Raw genomic sequence first — 22,997 nt, forward strand, 5'->3', positions numbered from 1 at the left:
ATATTATTCCTGTTTAATTATTGGTCTCTATTGGGACTTTCCAATTTCTGCTAAGGTGGGCAAACTATACATCCAATACTGGATTTCAAGTGTTTGTTTCCTACCACTAAGAATACTGTAATTAAAGAAACAAAAATCTCTCAAAGATGTGGCATAACGTTCCTCCAACACTGGCTACAGGAAAGGAAGGCAAGTATAAAGGTGAGGGTACTTGGTTATGAAGGCAAGTGAATGAGGTAAGGCTATGTGATGACGATAGTACACAGGAATTATTAAAAGGTGAGGATACCAGGGAGGGGGAAAAAATGCATAAATGTGAGATTATGGGGGACAGAGACAAAATAAGTTTATGGGAGCTGGGAAGCGATGAATAAAAGCAAACTTAAAGGGGAGGGGGATACAGAAAAATGTAGTTACAGGAAAAAGGAAGGTGCCTAAAGGCGAGGTTACAGGATGGCGATACATTTGGGTGAGGTTACAAGGTGGATGGGGTCATACTGATGTATGAAAGTAAGGTCATAAGGTGTAGAAAGATGAGGCTAATCACATGAATTAGCCAAAATAATTAAATTAAAAAAAAAAAAGAAACTTGAAACCTGGCATCTGATGCCACAGCTATTACAGAAACCTGCTTACATGCCCTTCCATCTGTAGCCAAGCCCACAAAGTAGTTATTAATTTAAACAGTAAGCCAGCTCCCCACAATCTCTGCATTCTCCCAACAATGACTCACTCGAGTTCAGTTTATAAAGCTCTCTGGGAACAGGGCCACAAAGGCTAATGGCATGTTCGACCGGACTTTTCTGTACCTGGGAAGCTGCCATACTCTGGCTCAGAGGCATTCACTCCCAGCCCAGGTTTTCAGGAAATCCCTAATGAATATGATGCATACTGCTCCCATTTTATCCAAATCTCTCATGCATATTCATTAAGGATATTATGAAACCCCAACCTGTTTTCGGCCCTCAAGGACAGGGAGTGAATACCTCTGGGTTCTAGCTGCTACATAATTCAATAGGCAGATTCCCAGTGCCCCGGCACAGAGGAAACTCTGACCTGTCAACATCACGAAGAAGAGTTTCAAGATGCTGGATTACTGTATTGCCTCAAACAAGAAAAGCATGATTTGTGACTTACAGAAATGTTCTTCTTCATACCCAAACTGCACTGCCACCAGCTTTCAGCCACAGTAGGTCTCCTTACCTGGGACTTCAGCTGCAAGTTCCAGCTGGCTTTGGTCACATGCGGCTCCCAGCTGACTGGCTAAGACAAACGTTTCATTTTTTCAAAAGAATACAGCACCTCTGCACTCCCAACAGATGTACCACAGCTTTGTACAAGGCCAGTCAAATTGTCTCCGCTCTCATTTTATTCCTTCTCGGACTCTCACCTGTCACGGTGCACCTGTAGATTTCTGTATTTGTTCCTTCAGGATAAGGATGCTCTGCCTTTGCTCAGGAGGCAGCATGGCAATCTGATCCGGAGTAAGTTGCAAGACCTGCATGATTAGGGCAGCCTGCAGGCACAGACAAAGACAGCGAAAATGCAATTAGAAAAACACTTCTGTGGAAGGTCTGGGCTGGCTCAGCCACCCAAAATATCTACCCTAAACACAGAGGAGCTCTCAAATATTAAAGTGTTGTCATAGTGATATGGTGTCTGCCAAACCTTAGCAATCATACACTTAAGAGTGTGTGTCAAGGGTACACTGCATACCCAGACGTGAAATCCTTTGCACAGGTGCCACAAAGGCAGGCCCTTTTATAGAAGGAGGAATCTCTTCCTCTCCCCCCCATTCACCTTCTCATGGTCCTGAGGGGTGACTTGGTTCTGTCCAGGACTGAAGCCCCCTTGACCTCCCCCTTGCATCCCAGGAACCTGCAAACAGACAGAAAAGTGAGGCAACCCTTTGATTCTCCTCTCAAAAACACAATACAGCTAACTTGGCATCTCCATTCAGAATCTGTGCGGACATAAAAACTTCATTCTTTCCCATACATGTCCTCTGTAAATTCCACACAAACCAACAAACTTGGGATTTTCAATGTCACGAAATTATGCTGCAACACAATTTGCATCCATACCTAACCAAGCTAGATGGGAATACTCTGCACCAACAAGTCAACAAACTTGGATTTTAAATGTCACAAAATTACGCTGGAACACAATTTGCATCCATACCTAACCAAGCTAGATGGGAATTCTCTGCACCAGTAGAAAACTTAATGAAACATAGAAACAAATGATGATGTCAGAGTTGCCTTTGTTACTAAAGCAAAGTTGCTTAACAGTAAAGGTGATTTCTGAAGAGAGCAGTTCACCACACAAGTAGGTCACATGACTGCATTTGGTGCCAAACAGAATCTTCTAGAGAATTTTAACATGTGTTGAGTTCTTTTTGTTGATGGATTTTACTGCTTGTATGGGTTGTTTTGTTTTTTTTAAATTATTATATATGTAAGTTTGTGGTTCATTTATACAATTTTAATTTACAAAAAATTAAAAGAAATAATGAAAATGTGACTGAAAATTTATTTTAATCACATACTGGTTTGCAATAAACATACTATCTTGAACAATCTGTGTGTCATTTATAATCCACACAAATTTGCTGACTTTTTAGGGGATCGAATACTTTTGCAAGCCATTGTATATGGAAAAATTAGTGAAAATAGTAAAAAGACAAAAAAAAAAAAAAAGAAAAAATGTTGGATAGGATTGGATGGAGTTTTTCTCAATTCCTTAAAATGTTTAGGTAGGACAACTTTCTGAAAGATTTTCAGCCATTATCATTGTGGTCTGTGTTTGTCCGGTGTGCGTGGTTTATGAGATATGAGATGTGGTCTGTTTGCCTATGCCTGAGTGTGATGGGTCTAAACTTCTTTGTGTGACTGTACATCTGTTTTTCTGTCTGGGGTGTTTTTTTGTCCAGGTGTGGTATGGCTATGTCTCTGTGCCTCTCTGTTGGGTTTCTGTATCTCTGTGGAGAATCTGTGTCTGGGTATGGGGTGTCTCTATCTGTATGAGGTAAATGTTTTTCTCTCTCTGTCTGGGTACCGGATATCTGCCTCTCTGTGTCCATGTGTGTATACTGTATGTGTGAGTTTCTTCCTTTCAGTAATTTGAAGAGAAACAAAATGGGGCTTTGAGCCACTGGCTGGCAGTGTGACTGCCTGGTGAAAATTACATACATACATACATATATATATATATATATACATATACACGCATGCATACATACATATATATACACACACATACAAACACACATCTTGGGGGAGTCACAACCAATTGCATGAATGCAAGGGGAGCTGTGGCTCAAAATTGTGCTCACTCTTGCTCTAAGAGATTGAAACATCTGACATAAATTTGGAATAAAATGTTGATGAATGAAGGAGCCGAGGGAGAGAATTAAAAAAAAAAAAAAGCCTAATAAACAGACTAACTGAAAGAGATCAAGGCATCTCAAGTTGGTCATAGTATTATTCTATGGTGATCAAAACGAACCGCAGCACGGACGTATCTTAAAGAACAAGTGGCTCATAAACTCTTGATGGCTCCATGCACTTAATGGTGCCTCATACGTTTATGCCGCAGGTCAGCGTGTGCCGTCTCCGCTCAAGACAAACAGTAAGCAAACGTCCGTGCTGCGGTTCGCTTTGATCACCCATAGAATAATTACAAATTTGCTTCAAATTTAACAAGTTATTTGCAAGCCCCTGAGGCAGCCACTAGGATGTGGCGAAACTCGGCCTGAGTCGGGCGATTTTGTTTTCATACGTCTCCAGCCATTAAAGATATTGAAAAAGACATCCTTTGGCATCTACTTTCCTACGTTTGCTCACTGCGATGATGTTTTGTGGGACAGTTGGAGGAGCCCTCAGTACAACCGGCACAGATCCCACCCGTTAAGCCGCAATCGAGCAGAGCGGCACCATGGGCCATCACTGAGGGGAGAAGTTTCCCCATGCAGGGAGATCCAGAAACTACCTTAAACTCTTTAAAAAAAAAAAAAAAAAAAGCAGCCCCCCTCACAATACCAGCCCCTCTTACCACCAATTGGGAGGAGGAAGTCGCCCGCACAGCCGTGCTGTGTCCCGCTGCCTTACTGAATCAATCACCTTTTTTTTTTCCCCAATAAAACTTTACCTCACTGAGACACAGAGCCTGTTAAAAAAAAAAAAAAAAAAAGGACAAGTCTCATGAACAGGTGAACAAAACCCTGTTGGAGCCTGCAGCCGCCTCGTGAAGGGGAGGGATCTGGACAACAAGATTTACACCCCACGGGCGCACAGACGAGCACACCACAAGGGCACCAACCCCTGGCTCGTCCGCCTCAACCGGACAGGGTAGAACCTACTAGGAAGAAACCACCGGGAGGAAGGCTCAAAAGAAAAAAATTATTCAAAACTGCAGAACTGCAGGTTTTGCACCCTCTGCCATTTGCTGGAGACAGAGAAATATTGAGGAACTACAGGTAGCACAGAGGTTTATGAAGCAGTATCAGTGAAACTTTCTCTGTCTCCATCTGCTGGCAGGGATGCATAAACCCAGGAGTCTGGACTGATCCGGGCACGTACATTCTGTTTGCAGTTGGGAAAGAACTTAAAACTGGTCTGTTTCATGGAAACAATGAGGAAAACTGACAAAGGGAAATCACACAAAAATATTATCTAAAGATAGCTGCAGAGAGAAAATAAATTCAGCCGCATGGACTACTGGCAAAGCCACAACAAAAAAAATAAATAAATAAAAGTATCAACTTAGATGGATGATGAAGAAAAAGCAAACGAAATGGCAAAAAGCCCATGAGAAACTACAGAGAATTTTAGGAAGAGCCTGAAGAAAAACAGGCTAGAGAAAATAGAAACCATGTCTGACAGTCGTACATGTGATGACAAAGATCAAATGGTCCATCCAGTCTGCCCAGCAAGTAGCTAATGGTAGTAACTGCTGTATTCCATAGGTTACCCCAATGCCTTCTATTAAGGGTAGTAGCTGCAGAAAAAGTATACCTAAAGTTGACATAGCTTACCTGTTTTCTTCATTTACCAACCTTAAGCCTTTAGGGATCTGCAATGTTTATCCCATGTCCTTTTAAATTAATTTACTGTTCTTTTCCTCATCATTTCTTTTGGGAGGGCATTCCATTCACCCTCTCTGTGAAGAAATATTGCCTGGTGTTGGTTATGAGTCCTTTCCTCCCTCCCCTCCCCCCCAGAGTTTCATATCGTGACCCTAAGTTGTATAGTTTCCTTTCCAATGAAAAGTTCCTGGGAGAGAAATCCATAAACTGCTATTAATCATGTTGACTTAGGGAATAGCCACTGCTTATTACGGACAACAGTAGCATGGGATCTATTTAATGTTTGGCTACTTGCCAAGTACCTGTAATCCTGATTGGCCACTGTTGGAAACGGGATGCTGGGCTTGATGGACCCTCGGTCTGACCCAGTAAGGCAACTTTTTACGTTCTTACCTTTCAGGTATCTGAAGGTCTGTATCATATCTCCCCTGCACCTTCTCTCTGCCAGGGTGTACATATTTAGAACCTTCAGCCTCTCCTCGTGGGTCTTTTGAAACAGACCCCATACCATTTTGGTCACTTTCCTCTGGACCTTTTTCATCCTGTCTCTATTCTTTTGGAGATATGATCTCCAGAACTGAACACAGTACTTCAGGTGAGGCCTGGCAGACAAAAAGGCAGTGAAGGTAGCTACAGGACCTGCCATATTTGAAAAGTAAAAGGCCACTGCAGAAAGCTCTTGAAGAATCTGTCTGATTGGCACCAAGTGCAGTCAAATGACCCACTTGTGTGACTTGGAGAACTGCTCATTGCAAGCAGAGAAACCATGGAGCACATAAGTCTCCAATAAATAGCTTGGCATAGAGTTTTGCTGCTTTGCTTCTAAAAGTTACCTGTCTGGGAACCTGAGGACCAGTAGTCCCCATGTTAAGGGGCCCAGGACCTTGAATTCCAACAGGCATTGGGCCCCTAGGAGCTGGGCCTGGACCTGGGACCCTATTTTCTAATACTCTGGGTTCCATGGCTCTAGGATCTCTTCCAGCTGTAGACAAAAAACAAATAAACTATTTTAAAGACAGCAATTAGGAATAAATTTAAGTCACATAGCATCACTATGTCCTGCAGACATTATGGGATTCTACCACACCTAAGGAACAGCTCCCCTTGTGTTATACTGTATCAAAAGCCTTGTGCTGTAATTTCTGGGTGCATCAGTGTTGTCACTATAACTAGAATGAATAATTTCCTGACTTTTGAAGTATTTCCAGGTAGGGCTCCCTTTCCAATCCTGTTCTATGTCCCATTCAGAGAGCCCTAAGCACAGAAATGGGAATGCACATGGGTTAAAAACACAGGCTGCTACTTGAATGTAATCCGCTTTGAAGTAGCTGAAAGGCAGAATATAAAAACCCCCCCAACAAACTAAACTATAAAACTAAGAAAAAACGAGCCCTCTGCATTTAGCTTCATTTCAGGTTTCAGACACAATATTCTTTAGCAGTCTTAATAAGGGCAGTAGTCAGCATATGATATGAAGGGAGCAGATGCAGATGTCCTGTCTGAAGTTTCAGAGTACCACAGAAACAAGCCCATTCCTGTCACTGCATTCCCTAGGGCTTATGAGTAGCCTTGGAGTAATCTTTCTGCTTTCCCAATTAGAAAACTCTCACTGTGGATGAGGGGGAGGGGAAGTGGAGAAACGTAACCCCTGGGGTTCAAAACTCTTGATTCTACATACACCAGTGCAGTCCTGGTGGTGGGATCTAGCCATGTGATTGGACAACACAAAGGATAGAGGTGGGCTGGAACCAGGAGAGAGGAGGAAAGCTCACATTCTTCAAAAATGGATCACTTTTTAAAACGAGAAAGTTTACATCTTTGTACCAGTTTAAAACAGATGATTATGCCTATCCAGGTAGGACCAGGTTAAGCTAGGCACATGTTGGAGAGATGTTTCTTGAAATTTACGAAGACCCTTCTAAGTCTATTGAAGTGTCCCGTCTTACCTCTGTTATCCATGGGTGGTCCTCTCTGGTCCATCATGGGCCCCCTAGGCTCGCCTATCATTGTTCTGGGCTCTCCTATCATTGTTCTGGGCTCTCCTATCATTGGCCTGGGCTCTCCTATCATTGGCCTGGGTTCTCCTATCATTGGCCTGGGCTCTCCTATCATTGGTCTGGGCTCTCCTATCATCGGCCTGGGTTCTCCCATTGGCCCGCCTCTCATTTCATGCTGTGGTGGTCCACGGTTCTCGTGAGTGGGGACATGGTGCATAGGAGGCCCCTGATGTGGAGGCCCAAGGTAGCCCCTACTGGAAGATAGAAAACAAGAAAGAAAAGAGAGAAAGATTAAAAGTGATAGTGAACAGCTGACAGGGCTGTTAAACTCTGTCTCTAGCATGAATGGAAAAGTCTTATAAGATAAAGTATCAATTCGCTTTGATACTACTTTCATATATCATACCCTGGCCATGCAAGCTTACCTGGGCTCTCCTTCTCCTGTGACTGAGAGCAGAGTACCTCCTCGTGGGTCATTCGGACCATCTCCCAGGAGCCCTCGGGGCGGCACACTAGAGGTTGGGGGACCACGCTGCATGGGAGCTCTGGGATCAGGCATGGGAACTAACAGGACACAAACAGGAAGGTAAACTATTCACAGCTTCCACTGCTGGAGAACCTCTCCAAATCACTATCATTAAACCAACCAAGTGTTCATTCCTTTAAATTCATGCACAAACGTTTGTTGCACCATACAGTCAGGATGCTCACATCTTTCTAACTCCCCCCTCATCCCCCATCATTATCCCAAACAACTCTTGCCTGTACCCAGCTGCTAGCTCCTTCCTTCACTGTACCATATAGGCATGCTGACAGGATATCCTCTCCCTGAACCCTGCAATGTGCCACATTGCCTGATACCCCCCCTCCCTGAACCAATGCTGCCAGATGCTTCCTTGCTGCACCTTGGAGGCCTGCTGCCAATTACCTCCGGACACGTCAACATGACTCTCCACCCTTGACAGTGATGAAAGGACAGAAAGCTTTGCAGCATCAGCAGGCTGAATGTCCGCAACCAGACAGAGCAAGCAGTTTCAAGGACTGCCCAGAAAGTCCACACTGTCACATTAGTGGCCGAGTTAGAATGCTTGCCATCATGCAGCACACACTAAAGTGTTAAAAGCAGAGTGTGCCAGTGGTGCCAAGGATACCTGGAACACGTTCAATTGGTGCAGGGCCAGTGGGTCCCACAGGCGAATGCTGCAGGGTCCCTTGGTAAGCAGCAGAAAGAGAGCAGAGATAAGTGGTTAACAGTCAGTCCCACCCAAACACATCCATCTCTTACAGTCAAAAGCAAACCCAAGGAGACTGCCAGTCATGCTATACAACAGCCCACCCAGGTTATCAGAAGTAAACATCAGTTCAGGCTCCACACCATTGTAAGTGTGGCACAGGGTTTGAACCCCTATGTTTAACAAGACCATTAGATCAAACAGTGCCCCCTCAGAGCTTCAATTTCATAACACAGAAACAGAGAAATGACTGCAGAAAAGGACCAAATGGTCCATCCAGTCTGCCCAGCAAGCTTAAGATAGTAACTGCCACTCAGTGCAGGTTACTCCCATATTTCTTTTAAGGGTAGAAACTGCCGCTCCAAGCAGTTATCCCCAAGCCCATAAAAATTGCAGCTAACAACATTTTTTACTGGGTGATGGGCTTTCTTGAAAATTCAGACAGTGCTGCTTGATGTGCTTTGCTTATGGACTTGGTCATAAAAGCAGACCTGTGCTTTTTCCCTTATGTATGCTTATCAGTATGCCAGACCATATATGTTGGCGCCCTCTTGGTTGTTGTCTGAATCCAATTCCACTTTTTCCCCTGCCGTCTAAACAGGGAGCAATATTGCAGCTGCATTAAAAGCATCAAAGCATATTGGTTAAGAATAGTAATCTCCATGTTTTCTGCTAAGGGTAGTAACCGTCAAACCAGCAAGTTACCCCCTGTACGCTTATCTCGTTTCTGTCTTCTAGCCTTTAAGGATCCACAGTGTTTATCCCATGCCCCTTCCAATTCTTTCACTGTTTTTGTCTTCACCACCTCCTCCGAAAGGGCATTCCAGGTCTCCACCACCCTCTCCATTAACAGATATTTCCTGATGGTTCTGAGTCGTCTGGCCTAGAGTTTCATTTTGTGATCCCTAGTTCTATTGTTTTCTTTCCCATGGAAAAGGTTCAAAATTTGTGCTTCATTACAACATTTTAGGTATCTGAAGGTTTGTGACATTTTCCCTGCACCTCATCTCTTCCAAGTTATACATATTCAGATCCTTCAGCCTCTCCTCATAGGTCTTCCAATACAGACCCCACACCATTTTGGTTGCCCTTCTCTGGACCGTCTCCATTCTATCTCTATCCTTTTTTGAGATACAGTCTCCAGAACTGAACACAGAACTCCAGGTGAGGCCTCACTAAGGTCCTGTACAAGGGCATTATCACCTCCTTTTTCCTGCTGGTTATTCCTCTCTTTGCAGCCGAGCAGTCTTCTGGCTTTAGCTATCATCTTGTCACATTGCTTCACCATCTTAGATCACCAGATGGTATTACTCCAAGATCTCTCTCTTGGTCTGTGCACATCAGTCTTTCACCCCCTATCACATACAGCTCTTTTGATTACCGCATTCCAGATGCATGACTCTGCACTTCTTGGCATTGAATTTCAGCTGTCAAATCTTTGACCACTCTTCAAATGATTCCTTAAATTACTTTTTATTCTTTCTACTCCTTCAGTTGTGTCCATTCTGTTGCAGATCTTAGTATCATCTGCAAATAGACATATTTAACTTCTATCCCTTTTGTAAAGTCACTCACAAAGATATTGAACAGAAGCTGTCCCAACACTGATCCCCATGGTACTCCGCTTAACACAGTTCTCTCTTCAGAGTAGATTCCATTTTCCATTACATGCTGTCTCCTATTGGTCAACCAGTTTGTAATCCACGCCACCACCTTGGCGCTCACTCCCAAGCTTCTCATTTTATTAACAAACCTCCTATGCGGGACCGTATCAAATGCATTGCTGAAATCCAAGTAGATCACATTCAGCGCTCTTCCTCGATCCAGTTCTCTAGTCACCCAATCAAAAAAATCAATCAGATTTGTCTGAAAGGACTCTAGTGAGTCCACGCTGTCTTGGGTTCAGCAACCCGACTGTAGATAGTTCACTATACTTTCCTTCAGCATCTCCATTAATTTTCCCACCACCGAGGTGAGGCTAACTGGCCTGGAGTTTCCAGCCCCCTCTCTTATGAAATGGGACCACCATCGCTCTTCTCCAATCCCATGGCACCACTCCCGTTTCCAGGGATCTACTGAAAAGGTCCTTCAGCGAACCCACCAGCACATCTCTTTGCTCCCTCAGTATCCTGGGGTGTATTTCATCAGGCCCCATGGCTTTGTCCACTTTCAGTTTGCCGAGCTCTTCCCATATATTCTGTTCATGAAGTTTCATCTATCCCACACCCATCTACAGTCTTCTCAACTAGCAACAGTCCTTCTCCACTGTCTTCTTTAATGAACACCAAACTGAAGTATTTGTTTAATATTTCTGCCATTTCTTCATCTCTCTCCACACATTGATCCTCGTCACCTTTCAATTTCAGTATTCCACTTCAGGCCTCTGATATATCTGAACAATATTTTGTCATTTTGATTTACCTCTTGGGCAATCCTTTCTTCCACTTGACTTTTTACTTTCCTGATTTGTCTCCCTTAGTTTCATCAGATATTCTTTCCTGTGTTCCTCTTTTTGGTTCCTTTATACTTCTTGAAATCTGTTCCTTTTGCCTTTATTTTTTCAGCCACTTCCTTTCAGAACCAGATTGGTTTCTTTTAACTCTCACTTTTGTTTACTTTTCTAACATAGATTCCTTACCTTTGTAATAACTTTTTAGTTTGGCCCACTGTTGGTTGTGAGCCAAATTAAAAGAAGCTATATACATAGGTGCGCACACACACACATAAATGCATGCATGAACAGCCTGCATAGTGAAGATATGTGGGAACAGACTGCAGCACCCTCTGCTGGACATACGAGGTGTCACTTTTTGCACTGGGGTTTCAATCCTAGCACCTATGGGATTTATGAACCAAAAGCCCTGACTATGGCAAAATCATTGCTGTTCCCCGCATATGCAAGTGCTTTAAAACATAATGCTCCTGCATATGCCAAAATAGCTAAACTGCATTGTAATGGCCTCATTAGTCATTACCATGCTATTTACTAAGACTATGCTAGCAGAACTTTATTTTGTGCACTCTCTTAGTCTGTGAAATTTAACTTGTGCTCAAGGGTTAAAGCATGAAGCAGTGCCAAAAGCTGCCATTCAACTGGTGGAACATCAGGCAGGAGATAGAAGCCATTCCCCCTGCCCATGGGATGAGGGGGTTTGTTGAGCCATGACATGGATGTAGATGGGGAGGATGGAAGGAAAGGAACATGTTGTGCCACAGATTGGGGAAAAAAAGAGAGTTACTCTAGCTAACTGGTCCACTGACTCTGGCACAGGGGACCAAGTGTGATATACAGACTGTACAAGCTGAATAGGTCATGCTACCTTCTGATTCAGCCCTTTGAATTTGCTCATATTCTGCATATCATAAACTGAGTACATCAGGTGCCAAAACCTGACTGGACTGTACTGTGCTGGAAAAGCATGCTAACATTGGACACAGTGTGCATTTTAGAACACAAAACCCCTATATGATTGTAAAGTACGGTGTATCTTGTCAATACAATTCAAATTACTGTTTTGAAATGTTCCGTTTATTTACAGGGGAACATGCTGATCCTGGGACTCCAAGGCCTGATTAGTAACTTCTTAGCATTGCAACTTAGGAGGGAGGAACAGAAAGTCAGTCTATGGGATTCCAGACTTTCCAAGTCTTCAATAGTGCTGTTCCATGTGTTTCTGAAGCTTCCGGCACTGGCAGCACTTGAGAGGCCACCTAATTTATCCAAATCTGCTGCAAAATCAACCCATTTGCAGTACAAATCTGAGAACCCTTAGAAGGCAGGTGGATTTCTCTCATGAACAGCAATATCTAGACATTCACTCTATTGACACAACTTACAGTTTTCCATCTTAGGGCCTGATTCATGAAGCTTTTTTTTTCACAACAGAATAGGAAGAAAGCCATAATAAATTAGGCCATTGTGTGTTACAGAACAGCTCTTTAAAGCAAAATGTGTTTCAAAGTACAGGTTTTGATTTACTGTAACTATTATTACGCTGTTTACCTAAAGACAAAACCAACTAAAAATTTGATTTTAAACAAGTAGTAATGCAAGCCAAACAGCATGAATTGTCATACAGGAGACCTGAGTTTGATTTCCGAGCCTGGCTGCTGCTTCTCAAGTCGGGCAGGGCTGAGGAGGCATCACTCATAGCACCATAACGCTGGAGGGGGATGGAGAGAGCTCCATCCAATGCACATCACCAACACTCACTGGCCAAACTCATGGCGCTACATCCCTAAGAGAAACCAGTTTAGACTGAGCTGGAAGCCCAAATAAACAGTTGAAAACTGCAAGGTTATAAAAAAGGAACCAATGACCGCATATTTAGAATTTTTTGTTTTTACCTTGTCCCCTATCCAGAGGTACTGGTCCCCCCGCTGGAATCCCAACCTGGGGCTGCAGACCCCCTGTGAAAGAAAAAGCAGTGAAATCAGAAGTCTTCTATACAAATCAGAAAGAGAATGTATTTTCGTCCCCAAGCACGCAGACCCATGGGGAGGGACAGTTTCCCCCGTCAGATTTTACACCCAGTCAGCCTGTCCCGATGCATCCTGCCTGTGTGTACAAATGGGGAGGAGGAGGTGATGAGAGGGCAAGGGCATATAGGGCAGTCACAGCCATACCAGTATGGTTTTAGTTTATTTAGATTTATATTCTGTCTTTCAAGCACTTCAAAGCAGATTACAATCAGGTACCATAAGCATTTCCCTTACAATTTAACTGGGAGATTCGTCAAGCCATGACAGTGCTCTAACACGTGCTGAAAACAGAGTATTATCACTGCGATATCACATGAAATACACAATATTTTTCATCTCCCTGCACTTCTACCCTCTCCTATTAAAATAACCTTCTTTGTATGAGATTTCCATGCATGAATAATGCAAATGCATGCAAAGAAGATCATGCATCGGCAATCCTATGTAAATATTTTATTGTGGCATCCGAGAAAGTGGTCAGCCACGATAAAATAACACCACCTATTTGAAAAGCATTAAACATGAGGCGGGAGGCCTGGGACCCTGCCTCACATTTAAAAAACTGGCAAAAAAAAAAGTCGCAGCTACCCAGGGCTGCCACTTGTGGTGGCACAGACTCCCCCCTGAGCTGCCCCCTGCAGTCCGTCAGTATTGAACTGTACCCAAGCCAGATGAATAAATACCTTAGCCAAAAACAGTAACTATAAACAATTTAGTCCCCCACAAGAGCAGAGGGAAGTAAAACCATGCAAACTCAACAAGTCTGCCCACCCTAGGTGGGACCAGAACCTGAGCTGTACTGATTCTTCAGAGAAAACAAAAGTAATTAGTCAAACGGACTCTCCAATTACCCGTTCCAAAACTGGGTGGGACTCTGGACTGATCTGTGGTACTACAGGAACGAATATTAGCAGGTAAGAACCAATTTTACTTTCCCTGTACGTACCCAGACTCCTGGGATGTACCAAAGCTTCCCTACTCTGGGTGGGACCCAGAGAGTCCAGCTCGTTGTACCCTCTCGCCAAAGCCCCCTGTTTCTGGGGCCTGAATATACAGGCGGTAGTGGCCTGGCAAACGTGTGCAAAGACTTCCAAGTAGTCACCCTACAGATCTTTTGTGGCGAAAACTGCTGACACTCAGCCCAAGAGGCCGCCTGCAATCAGGTAGAATGAGCACGAAGCCCATCCGGCACCGATCGACCTTTAGCAATGAAAGCAGAGCTCATAGCCTCCTTCAACCACCAAGCAATAGTGGCCCTAGAAGCCTTATGTCCTCTCCGGGGGCCACTCCATTAGCACAAAAAGATGATCCGACAGACGGAAAACTGTTGGTAATCTCCAAGGAACATAATAGGGCCCGCCTCACGTCCAATCTGTGCAAATCCCTGGACTGAGGAGTGGAAGAATCCGAACCCTGGAAAGAAGGGAGCCCCACAAACTGATTCAGATGAAAGAATGACGCCACCTTTGGCAGAAAGGAGGGAACCATTCTCAAGGACACTCAAGAAAGGTTCCCTAGATAAGGCCTGAAGCTCTGATACTCGCCAAGCTGAGGCTATAGCCACTAGAAAAATCACTTTCCAAATAAGACCCTTTAGCGTCGCATGCTTCAAAGACCCAAAAGGAAACACATGCATGGCCTTCAAATCCAGGTTGAAGCTCCAAGAAGGACAAGGAATCCAGATGGGAGGATGCAAATGCTTTGCCCCCCAAAGGAAGTGTATGACATCTGGATGCGCAGCTAAACTCCTCGCACTCTATCACAAAGGCAACCTGGAGCCGCCACTTGAACTCACAGGGAATTAAACGATGAACCTTTAACCAGACCATCCTGTAAAAAGGCCAAGACATCAGCGACGGAAGTCCAGGTGGGATCCACACTGTGGTCCACACATCAAGATCTATGCCAGGGAAGTAGAGGTTTTCCTGGACTGCAAGAGAGTAGCAATCACTGCCTCCGAATAACCCTTAATTCTTAGTCACGCCCTCTCAAAAACCAGGCCGCTAGACAAAAGCGATCTGCCCCTTCCAAACAAACGGGACCTTGACGAAGGAGATTTGGCAGAAACTGAAATCGCAAGAGGCCTTCCATCGTTAGGTTCAGCAGGTCCGCAAACCATGGCCGCCTCGGTCATTCCGGCACTACGAGAATTATATCCCCTCGACGGACCTCTATGTGGCGGACCACCCTTCTGATGAGTGGCCACGGTGGAAATACATACAGCAGAATGTCCGACAGCCATAGGAGGACTAGAGCGTCCAACCCCTCCGCTCCTGTGCCCCAACGCCGACTGAAGAACCTTGGGGCCTTGGCATTATGGAAAGTCACCAATAAGTCCATGCTGGGCTGGCTTGACCTGTGACAAATAAAGCGAAAAGCTTCTTCCAAAAGCTCCCACTCCCCAAGTTCCAGCTGGTGAGAGCTGAGGAAACCTGCTTGAACACTGTCCGTGCCTGCAGAGGCTGGGATCCTCTCCAGATGCCATTCCACCCAGCTGATCAATTCCCGGGCTTCCAAGGCTACCACCCAGTTCTTGGTATCTCCCTGGGTGATTTATGTAGGCCACTGCTGTCGCATTGTCCAACAGGACAATCAGAGGGAGGAAAGCCTGCAGAGCCATCCGAGCCTGCGGGGCCAGCCGCACCACTCTAGTCACCAACCTGTTGATTGACTACGATGCTTCCTCCACCAACCACCGTCCTGGTACCGAATGGTCCTGACAGACTGCACCCCCTGGAAAGGCTGGCATCTGTAGTTACGGGGACTGACTGTTTCTCCGGACGGATCCTGTGGACTCTGCTCAGGATCAGTGGCTGAGGTGCCAACTTTTGGCGGCACTTCCCCTCAGACACATCGGAAGAAGCCCCCTCCAAATTTCTAGGTTTTGGAGACCCCTGGACCCAACGAATCCTTGGGGCCCCAGGGTCCCGGAGAACTTAGACCTCTTCACCTTCAGAGGATTGGTGGCCTGATACTCACGACAAGGCTGCCCTGCGGCCTCAAGGGAATGGAAGCTTTGTGCCTTAAGAGAACAAACTCAGACGAAAAGGGGGGAAAGGAATCAGTATCCTCCTCCAGAGGATCAAACTCCTCCTCAGATTGTTCCCTGCGGGCCCCCCAGGACCTCATCGGGGCTTAATTTGGCTGGGGAAGGCACGGGGGGGGGGGGGGGGGGGGGGAACATAAGAAAATGCCATACTGGGTCAGACCAAGGGTCCATCAAGTCCAGCATCCTGTTTCCAACAGTTTATTTATGGTTTTTATATACCGGAGTTCATGTATACAATACAGATCACTCCGGTTCACAGTAAACAGTTATAACTACTGCCAATCCAGGCCATAAGAACCTGGCAAGTACCCAAAAACCAAGTCTATTTCATGTCACCATTGCTAGTAATAGTAGTGGCTATTTTCCAACTCAACTTAATTGATAGCAGGTAATGGACTTCTCCTCCAAGAACTTATCCAATCCTTTTTTAAACACCGCTATACTAACTGCACTAACCACATCCTCTGGCAACAAATTCCAGAGCTGTTCCATTCCCCTTATCATTTTGGTCGCCCTTCTCTGTACCTTCTCCATCGCAATTATATCTTTTTTGAGATGCGGCGACCAGAATTGTACACAATATTCAAGGTGCGGTCTCACCATGGAGCGATAGAGAGGCATTATGACATTTTCTGTTTTATTCACCATTCCCTTTCTAATAATGCCCAACATTCTGTTTGCTTTTTTGACTGCCGCAGCACACTGAACTGATGATTTCAATGTGTTATCCACTATGACACTTAGATCTCTTTCTTGGGTGGTAGCTCCTATTACGGAACCTAACATTGTGTAACTATAGCATGGGTTATTTTTCCCTATATGCATCACCTTGCACTTATCCACATCTGCCATTTGGATGCCCAATTTTCCAGTCTCACAAGGTCTTCCTGCAATTTATCACAATCTGCTTGTGATTTAACTACTCTGAACAATTTTGTGTCATCTGCAAATTTGATTATCTCACTCGTCGTATTTCTTTCCAGATCATTTATAAATATATTGAAAAGTAAGGGTCCCAATACAGATCCCTGAGGCACTCCACTGTCCACTCCCTTCCACTGAGAAAATTGTCCATTTAACCCTACTCTGTTTTCGGTCTTTTAGCCAGTTTGCAATCCACGAAAGGACATCGCCACCTATCCCATGACTTTTTACTTTTCCTAGAAGCCTCTCATAAGCAACTTTGTCAAACGCCTTCTGAAAATCCAAGTATACTACATCTACCGGATCACCTTTATCCACATGTTTATTAACTCCTTCAAAAAAGTGAAGCAGATTTGTGAGGCAAGACTTGCACTGGGTAAAGCCATGCTGACTTTGTTCCATTAAACCATGTCTTTCTATATGTTCTGTGATTTTGATGTTTAGAACACTTTCCACTATTTTTCCTGGCACGGAAGTCAGGCTAACCGGTCTGTAGTTTCCCTGATCGCCCGTGGAGCCCTTTTTAAATATTGGGGTTACATTTGCTATCCTCCAGTCTCAGGTACAATGGATGATTTTAATGATAGGTTACAAATTTTTACTAATAGGTCTGAAATTTCATTTTTTAGTTCCTTCAGAACTCTGGGGTGTATACCATCCGGTCCAGGTGATTTACTACTCTTCAGTTTGTCAATCAGGCCTACCACATCTTCTAGGTTCACAGTGATTTGATTCAGTCCATCTGAATCATTACCCATGAAAACCTTCTCCATTATGGGTACCTCCCCAACATTTAATCTTTCCACGATGGCCTTATCTTCTCTAAGTGCCCCTTTAACCCCTCGATCATCTAACGGTCCAACTGACTCCCTCACAGGCTTTCGGCTTCGGATATATTTAAAAAAGTTTTTACTGTGAGTTTTTGCCTCTACAGCCAATTTCTTTTCAAATTCTCTCTTAGCCTGTCTTATCAATGTCTTACATTTAACTTGCCAACGTTTATGCTTTATCCTATTTTCTTCTGTTGGATCCTTCTTCCAATTTTTGAATGAAGATCTTTTGGCTAAAATAGCTTCTTTCACCTCCCCTTTTAAACATGCCGGTAATAGTTTTGCCTTCTTTCCACCTTTCTTAATGTGTGGAATACATCTGGACTGTGCTTCTAGAATGGTATTTTTTAAGAATGACCACGCCTCTTGGACATTATTTTTACTTTTGTAGCTGCTCCTTTCAGTTTTCTTCTAACAATTTTTGTCATTTTATCAAAGTTTCCCTTTTGAAAGTTTAGCATGAGAGCCTTGGATTTGCACACTGTTCCTCTTCCAGTCATTAAATCAAATTTGATCATATTATGATCACTATTGCCAAGCGGCCCCACCACTGTTACTTCTCTCACCAAGTCCTGTGCTCCACTGAGAATTAGATCTAAAATTGCTCCCTCTCTCGTCGGTTCCTGAACCAATTGCTCCATAAAGCTATCATTTATTCCATCCAGAAACGCTATCTCTCTAGCGTGTCCCGATGATACATTTACCCAGTCAATATTGGGGTAATTGAAGTCTCCCATTATTACTGCACTACCAATTTGGTTAGCTTCCCTAATTTCTCTTAGCATTTCACTGTCCGTCTCATCATCTTGACCAGGTGGATGGTAGTATACCCCCTATCACTATAGTCTTCCCCGACACACAAGGGATTTCTACCCATAAAGATTCAATTTTGTATTTAGTCTCATGCAGGATGTTTATCCTGTTGGACTCTATGCCATCCTGGACATAAAGCGCCACACCTCCTCCCGGGTGCTCCTCTCTGTCATTGCTATATAATTTGTACCCCGGTATAGCACTGTCCCATTGGTTATCCTCTTTTCACCATGTCTCTGAGATGCCATTTAAGTCTATGTCATCATTCACTGCTATACATTCTAATTCTCCCATCTTACTTCTTAGACTTCTGACATTAGCATGCAAACATTTCAAAGTTTGTTTTTTGTTTGTATTTTCATTTTGCTTTTTAATTGATAGGGATAAGTTAGAATTTTTTAGCTCAGGTGAGTTTTTAGTTACAGGCACTTGGACTATTTTTCTAATTATTGGAACCTCACTGTCGGGATGCCCTAATTCTAATGCATCATTAGTATCCTTTGAAGATACCTCTCTCCAAATCATGCGCTGCTGAGCGACTGTCGGCTTTCCCCTTTGTTCTAGTTTAAAAGCTGCTCTATCTCCTTTTTAAAGGTTAGCACCAGCAGTCTGGTTCCACCCTGGTTAAGGTGGAGCCCATCCCTTTGGAAGAGACTCCCCCTTCCCCAAAAGGGTTCCCCAGTTCCTAACAAAACTGAATCCCTCTTCCTTGCACCATCGTCTCATCCACACATTGAGACTCCGGAGCTCTGCCTGCCTCTGAGGCCTTGTGCGTGGAACAGGGAGCATTTCAGAGAATGCTACCCTGGAGGTTCTGGATTTAATCTTTCTACCTAAGAGCCTAAATTTGGCTTCCAGAACCTCCCTCCCACATTTTCCTATGTCAATTTGGCTTCCAGAACCTCCCTCCCACATTTTTTTGTCATCATTGTACAAAGAGCCCAAGAAAGGCTGCAAGCCCTGCCACAAAAAGGATTATCCTGTGGAAATAAACCTGATTTCTTTAGATTCCCAAATGGTCGCATGTATATAAAGGCCAAATCTGTGTTACATGGGGTAAGACACACAGCACCACGCATCTCCATCATCCGCCTGTCAGAGGCGGCATTGCTACCTCTATGGTACTCCAAGGCTTCTGCTGCCTCACAGAGGGAACTTGTCAAAGTCAAAAAGCATTTACAATTGGACAGACTAGACAGGCATTATGGTCCTTATCTGCTATCATATGTAGTGTTTCTATGAGGGCTTTGTGCTACCATGAGCCTACAAGGCCAGAATTTTCTGTCACCTGCCTCACCAAGGTCCCTTTGAAGTCCCCAATTCATAAAACAATAAAAAAAAGTCAAATGGAACTGACCTCCAGGAGCCACAGGCCCAGAAGCAGACATCGGTCCTGGTGCTGGTACCCCACCTTGCATGGGAGGGGCCTGCATCATGGGAGGGGCTCCATTTACATGCATCCCACCCTGCATAAGGAAGATACTATTAACACAAAATAAACAACTGCCACAGTCTCACCATTTATTTAATTAAAACTCATATTCTGCTTACTGTAAAACATCTTATTCTGTGGATTAGAGCAACTCATCATGCAATCTTATCATCAATATTAGAAATACAAAGAAGATGCAAAATACTTAAAATAAAACAAATTACTTTTAACAACCATTCCCCCTACCTTCTCAATCCAATTATTTAGGCCATAGGCCTCTAGAAAATAAAAAGCCTTAGGATTTTTCTGAAAGAGTTTATAATCAGTCAGACCAAGACCCTCGGGAAGATGGTTCCAAAGGATTGGCCCCACGACTGGGAACATCTGCTTGCATATTTCTTGCAAACATCCTTAACTGATGGAACTGTTAAAAGATCTTTTTTATATTTGTCCAGATTATTGCTATACTCCACTAGATGGCTCATTGACAGGGGAGGACTCAGCTATAGGCAGGTCTGCTTCTGTACCAGGTGATTGGGACTCAAATTGTTTCAAGTGTTCTATTTGGTAAAAAATATAAGAATTTACCCCCTTCTTTATCTCACATCTGCAAGGATCTCCGGCCATCTAGTCCATCTGACTAAAATTTTTGAAAACAATAGGAAAATTAGTTCTTATCTGCTAATTTTCGTTCCTGTAGTACCAAGGATCAGTCCAGACCGCTGGGTTGTGTGTCTCCCTTCCAGCAGATGGAATCAGAGAAAAAAGCTGAAGGCACCCTCTGATAACCCAGTGTGTCACATGCTGTCCCCTCAGTATAATCAATATCAAAGCAGAAGAGGTAAGTTGAACCACCAATGACTAGATCACTATAGTGCAACTGCACCAAAAAAACTGTGTCGAAACTATATACATAAAGAAGAGCACGGATATAAAACCGTATCCAAAGTCTTTGGATACGGTTTTATATCCGTATCATTCTTCATACTCTCCGAAACACTGCAAAGAGAAAACAGAAACAATTGAGCGGACTCTCCAGAACACTATACCCCTGGGCGGGCATCTGGACTGATCCTTGGTACTACAGGAATGAAAATTAGCAGGTAAGAACCAATTTTCCTTTCCCTGTACGTACCAGGATCAGTCCAGACCGCTGGGATGTACCCAAGCTGTCCTAAATGGGGTGGGACCCAGAGAGTCCTGCTCGAAGCACACTGCTGCCAAAGGAATCAACATCCGGAGCCTGGACGTCCAAACGGTAATGCTTAGCAAATGTGTGCAAGGATTTCCAAGTGGCTGCTCTGCAAATCTCTTGGAGGTGACACACATTGACTCTCTGCCCAAGACGCCGCTTGCGATCTGATGGAATGAGCCTTAAGACCATCTGGCACCGGACACCCGTGACATATGTATGCCGAAGCAATAGTGTCCTTTAACCATTGGGCGATGGTAGCCTTGGAAGCCTGACATCCCTTCTTAGGACCGCTCCACAGCACAAAAAGATGGTCTGATAGACGAAAAGTATTAGTCACCTCCAAATATCATAGAAATACCCGGCGGACATCTAGTCTCCTCAATTCCTGAGCTTGAGAAGTCCGATCCAAATCCGGAAAAGCAGATAACTCCACTGATTGGTTCACGTGAAATGCCAAGACCACCTTAGGTAGAAAGAAGGGTACAGTTCTCAGCGAAACCCCCGAATCCAAGATCCGCAAGTACGGTTCTCTGCAGGACAACGCTTGAATCTCCGATATATGCCTAGCCGAGCAGATCGCCACGAGGAACACCGCTTTGAGTGTTAGATCCTTCAACGTTGCACGCTTGAGTGGTTCAAATGGAGGGCCGCAGAGTCCACGGAGAACCAAATTTAAACTCCACAACGGACAGACGGCCCGCACCGGCGGATGTAAATGTTTGGCTCCTTTCAAAAAACGAGCCACATCAGGATGGCCTGCAAGAGATGTACCATCGACTTTATCCCGCAATCAGCCCAATGCTGCTACCTGAATACGAGGCAAGCTGAACGCCAGACCCTTTTTTTAAGCCTTCCTGCAAGAACGCTAGAATGTGCACCATAGTGGCCCGGCGCAGGGACACCTTCAACTCGCTGCACCAGGAATCAAAAACCTTCCATACTCAAACATAAGTAAGAGAGGTAGATGTTTTCCGGGCACGCATCCGGATATCCTTTCTTTCTCAGCTGCCGCCTCTCATAAGCCAAGCCGCTAGACAAAAGCGAGCTGCCTGCTCGAAAAATACTGGACCCTGCCGTAGCTGGTTCGGAAGGGGCCTTCGACCACTAAGTTGATCAGGTCTGCGAACCATGGTCTCCATGGCCATCCTGGAGCTACGAGAATCACTGGACCCCGGTGGGACTCTATTCTTCTCAAGACCTTTCTCACCAGCGGCCAAGGAGGAAACACGTAGAGCAGTATGTCGCGGGACCACGGAAGGACCAAGGCATCCACCCCTTCCGCCCCATGTTACCTCTTGCGGCTGAAGAAACGAGCCGCCTCTGTGTTCAGTCGAGTAGCCATCAGATTTAGTCGGGGTACCCCCCCAACCGAACCAGATGGCGTTCCGCCCAGGCCATCAACCTGTCCACCTCTGCAGCGACTGGACGACTCTTTGTTCCGCCTTGTCTGTTGATATACGCCACTGTTGTCGCATTGTCAAAGAGAACTCTCATCAAGCAATGCCGAACAAGCAGAAGAAAGGTGCGTAATGCTAGGTGAACCGCTCTTGTCTCCAAGCGATTGATGGACCATTTGGATTGCTGAAGTGTCCATTGCCCCTGAGCCAACCGCGACTGACAGACTGCTCCCCAACCGGACAGGCTGGCATCCATCGTTACAATCACCCACTCGGGATTCTCTAGGTCCATCCCCTTCAGTAAGTGATCGGGAACCAACCACCATGACAGACTGTTCCTGGCGGGATCCAGGAGGGGCAAAGGCAAATGGAATTCCTCTGACTTGGGATCCCAGCAGGAAAGCAATGCCCTCTGTAACGGTCTCATATGAGCAAAAGCCCAGGGAACTACCTCCAGAGTAGACGCCATAGATCTGAGAACTTGTAAATAGTCCCGCACTGTGGGCAAAGGGAGAGCCAAAAGACGGCACCTGAGACATCAGCTTGAGCATTCTGTCCTG

The 22,997-nt window shown here is 44.7% G+C and overlaps 1 protein-coding gene across 4 annotated transcripts in view; it reads right to left on the reverse strand.

Moving 5' to 3' along the window:
- The window catches only part of CSTF2 (cleavage stimulation factor subunit 2), a 101,416-nt gene that overhangs the window by 17,045 nt on the left and 61,374 nt on the right, over nt 1-22,997 (reverse strand). The window contains exons 7-14 of one of the 4 annotated variants that reach the window (XM_029607391.1): nt 19,771-19,879; nt 12,663-12,725; nt 8,235-8,294; nt 7,509-7,647; nt 7,033-7,334; nt 5,920-6,068; nt 1,801-1,878; nt 1,391-1,516 (exon numbers count right to left, since the gene is read on the reverse strand). In XM_029607391.1, the coding sequence (XP_029463251.1) occupies nt 1,394-1,516; nt 1,801-1,878; nt 5,920-6,068; nt 7,033-7,334; nt 7,509-7,647; nt 8,235-8,294; nt 12,663-12,725; nt 19,771-19,879 (1,023 nt within the window). In that variant the 3' untranslated portion in view covers nt 1,391-1,393. Of the gene's footprint in view, nt 1-1,390; nt 1,517-1,800; nt 1,879-5,919; nt 6,069-7,032; nt 7,338-7,508; nt 7,648-8,234; nt 8,295-12,662; nt 12,726-19,770; nt 19,880-22,997 lie in introns of all 4 variants that reach the window. The other 3 variants (XM_029607390.1, XM_029607394.1, XM_029607392.1) reach the window with 3 other exon arrangements.

The sequence above is a fragment of the Rhinatrema bivittatum genome, chromosome 6, assembly GCF_901001135.1.
Source record: "Rhinatrema bivittatum chromosome 6, aRhiBiv1.1, whole genome shotgun sequence".
NCBI lineage: Eukaryota > Metazoa > Chordata > Amphibia > Gymnophiona > Rhinatrematidae > Rhinatrema > Rhinatrema bivittatum.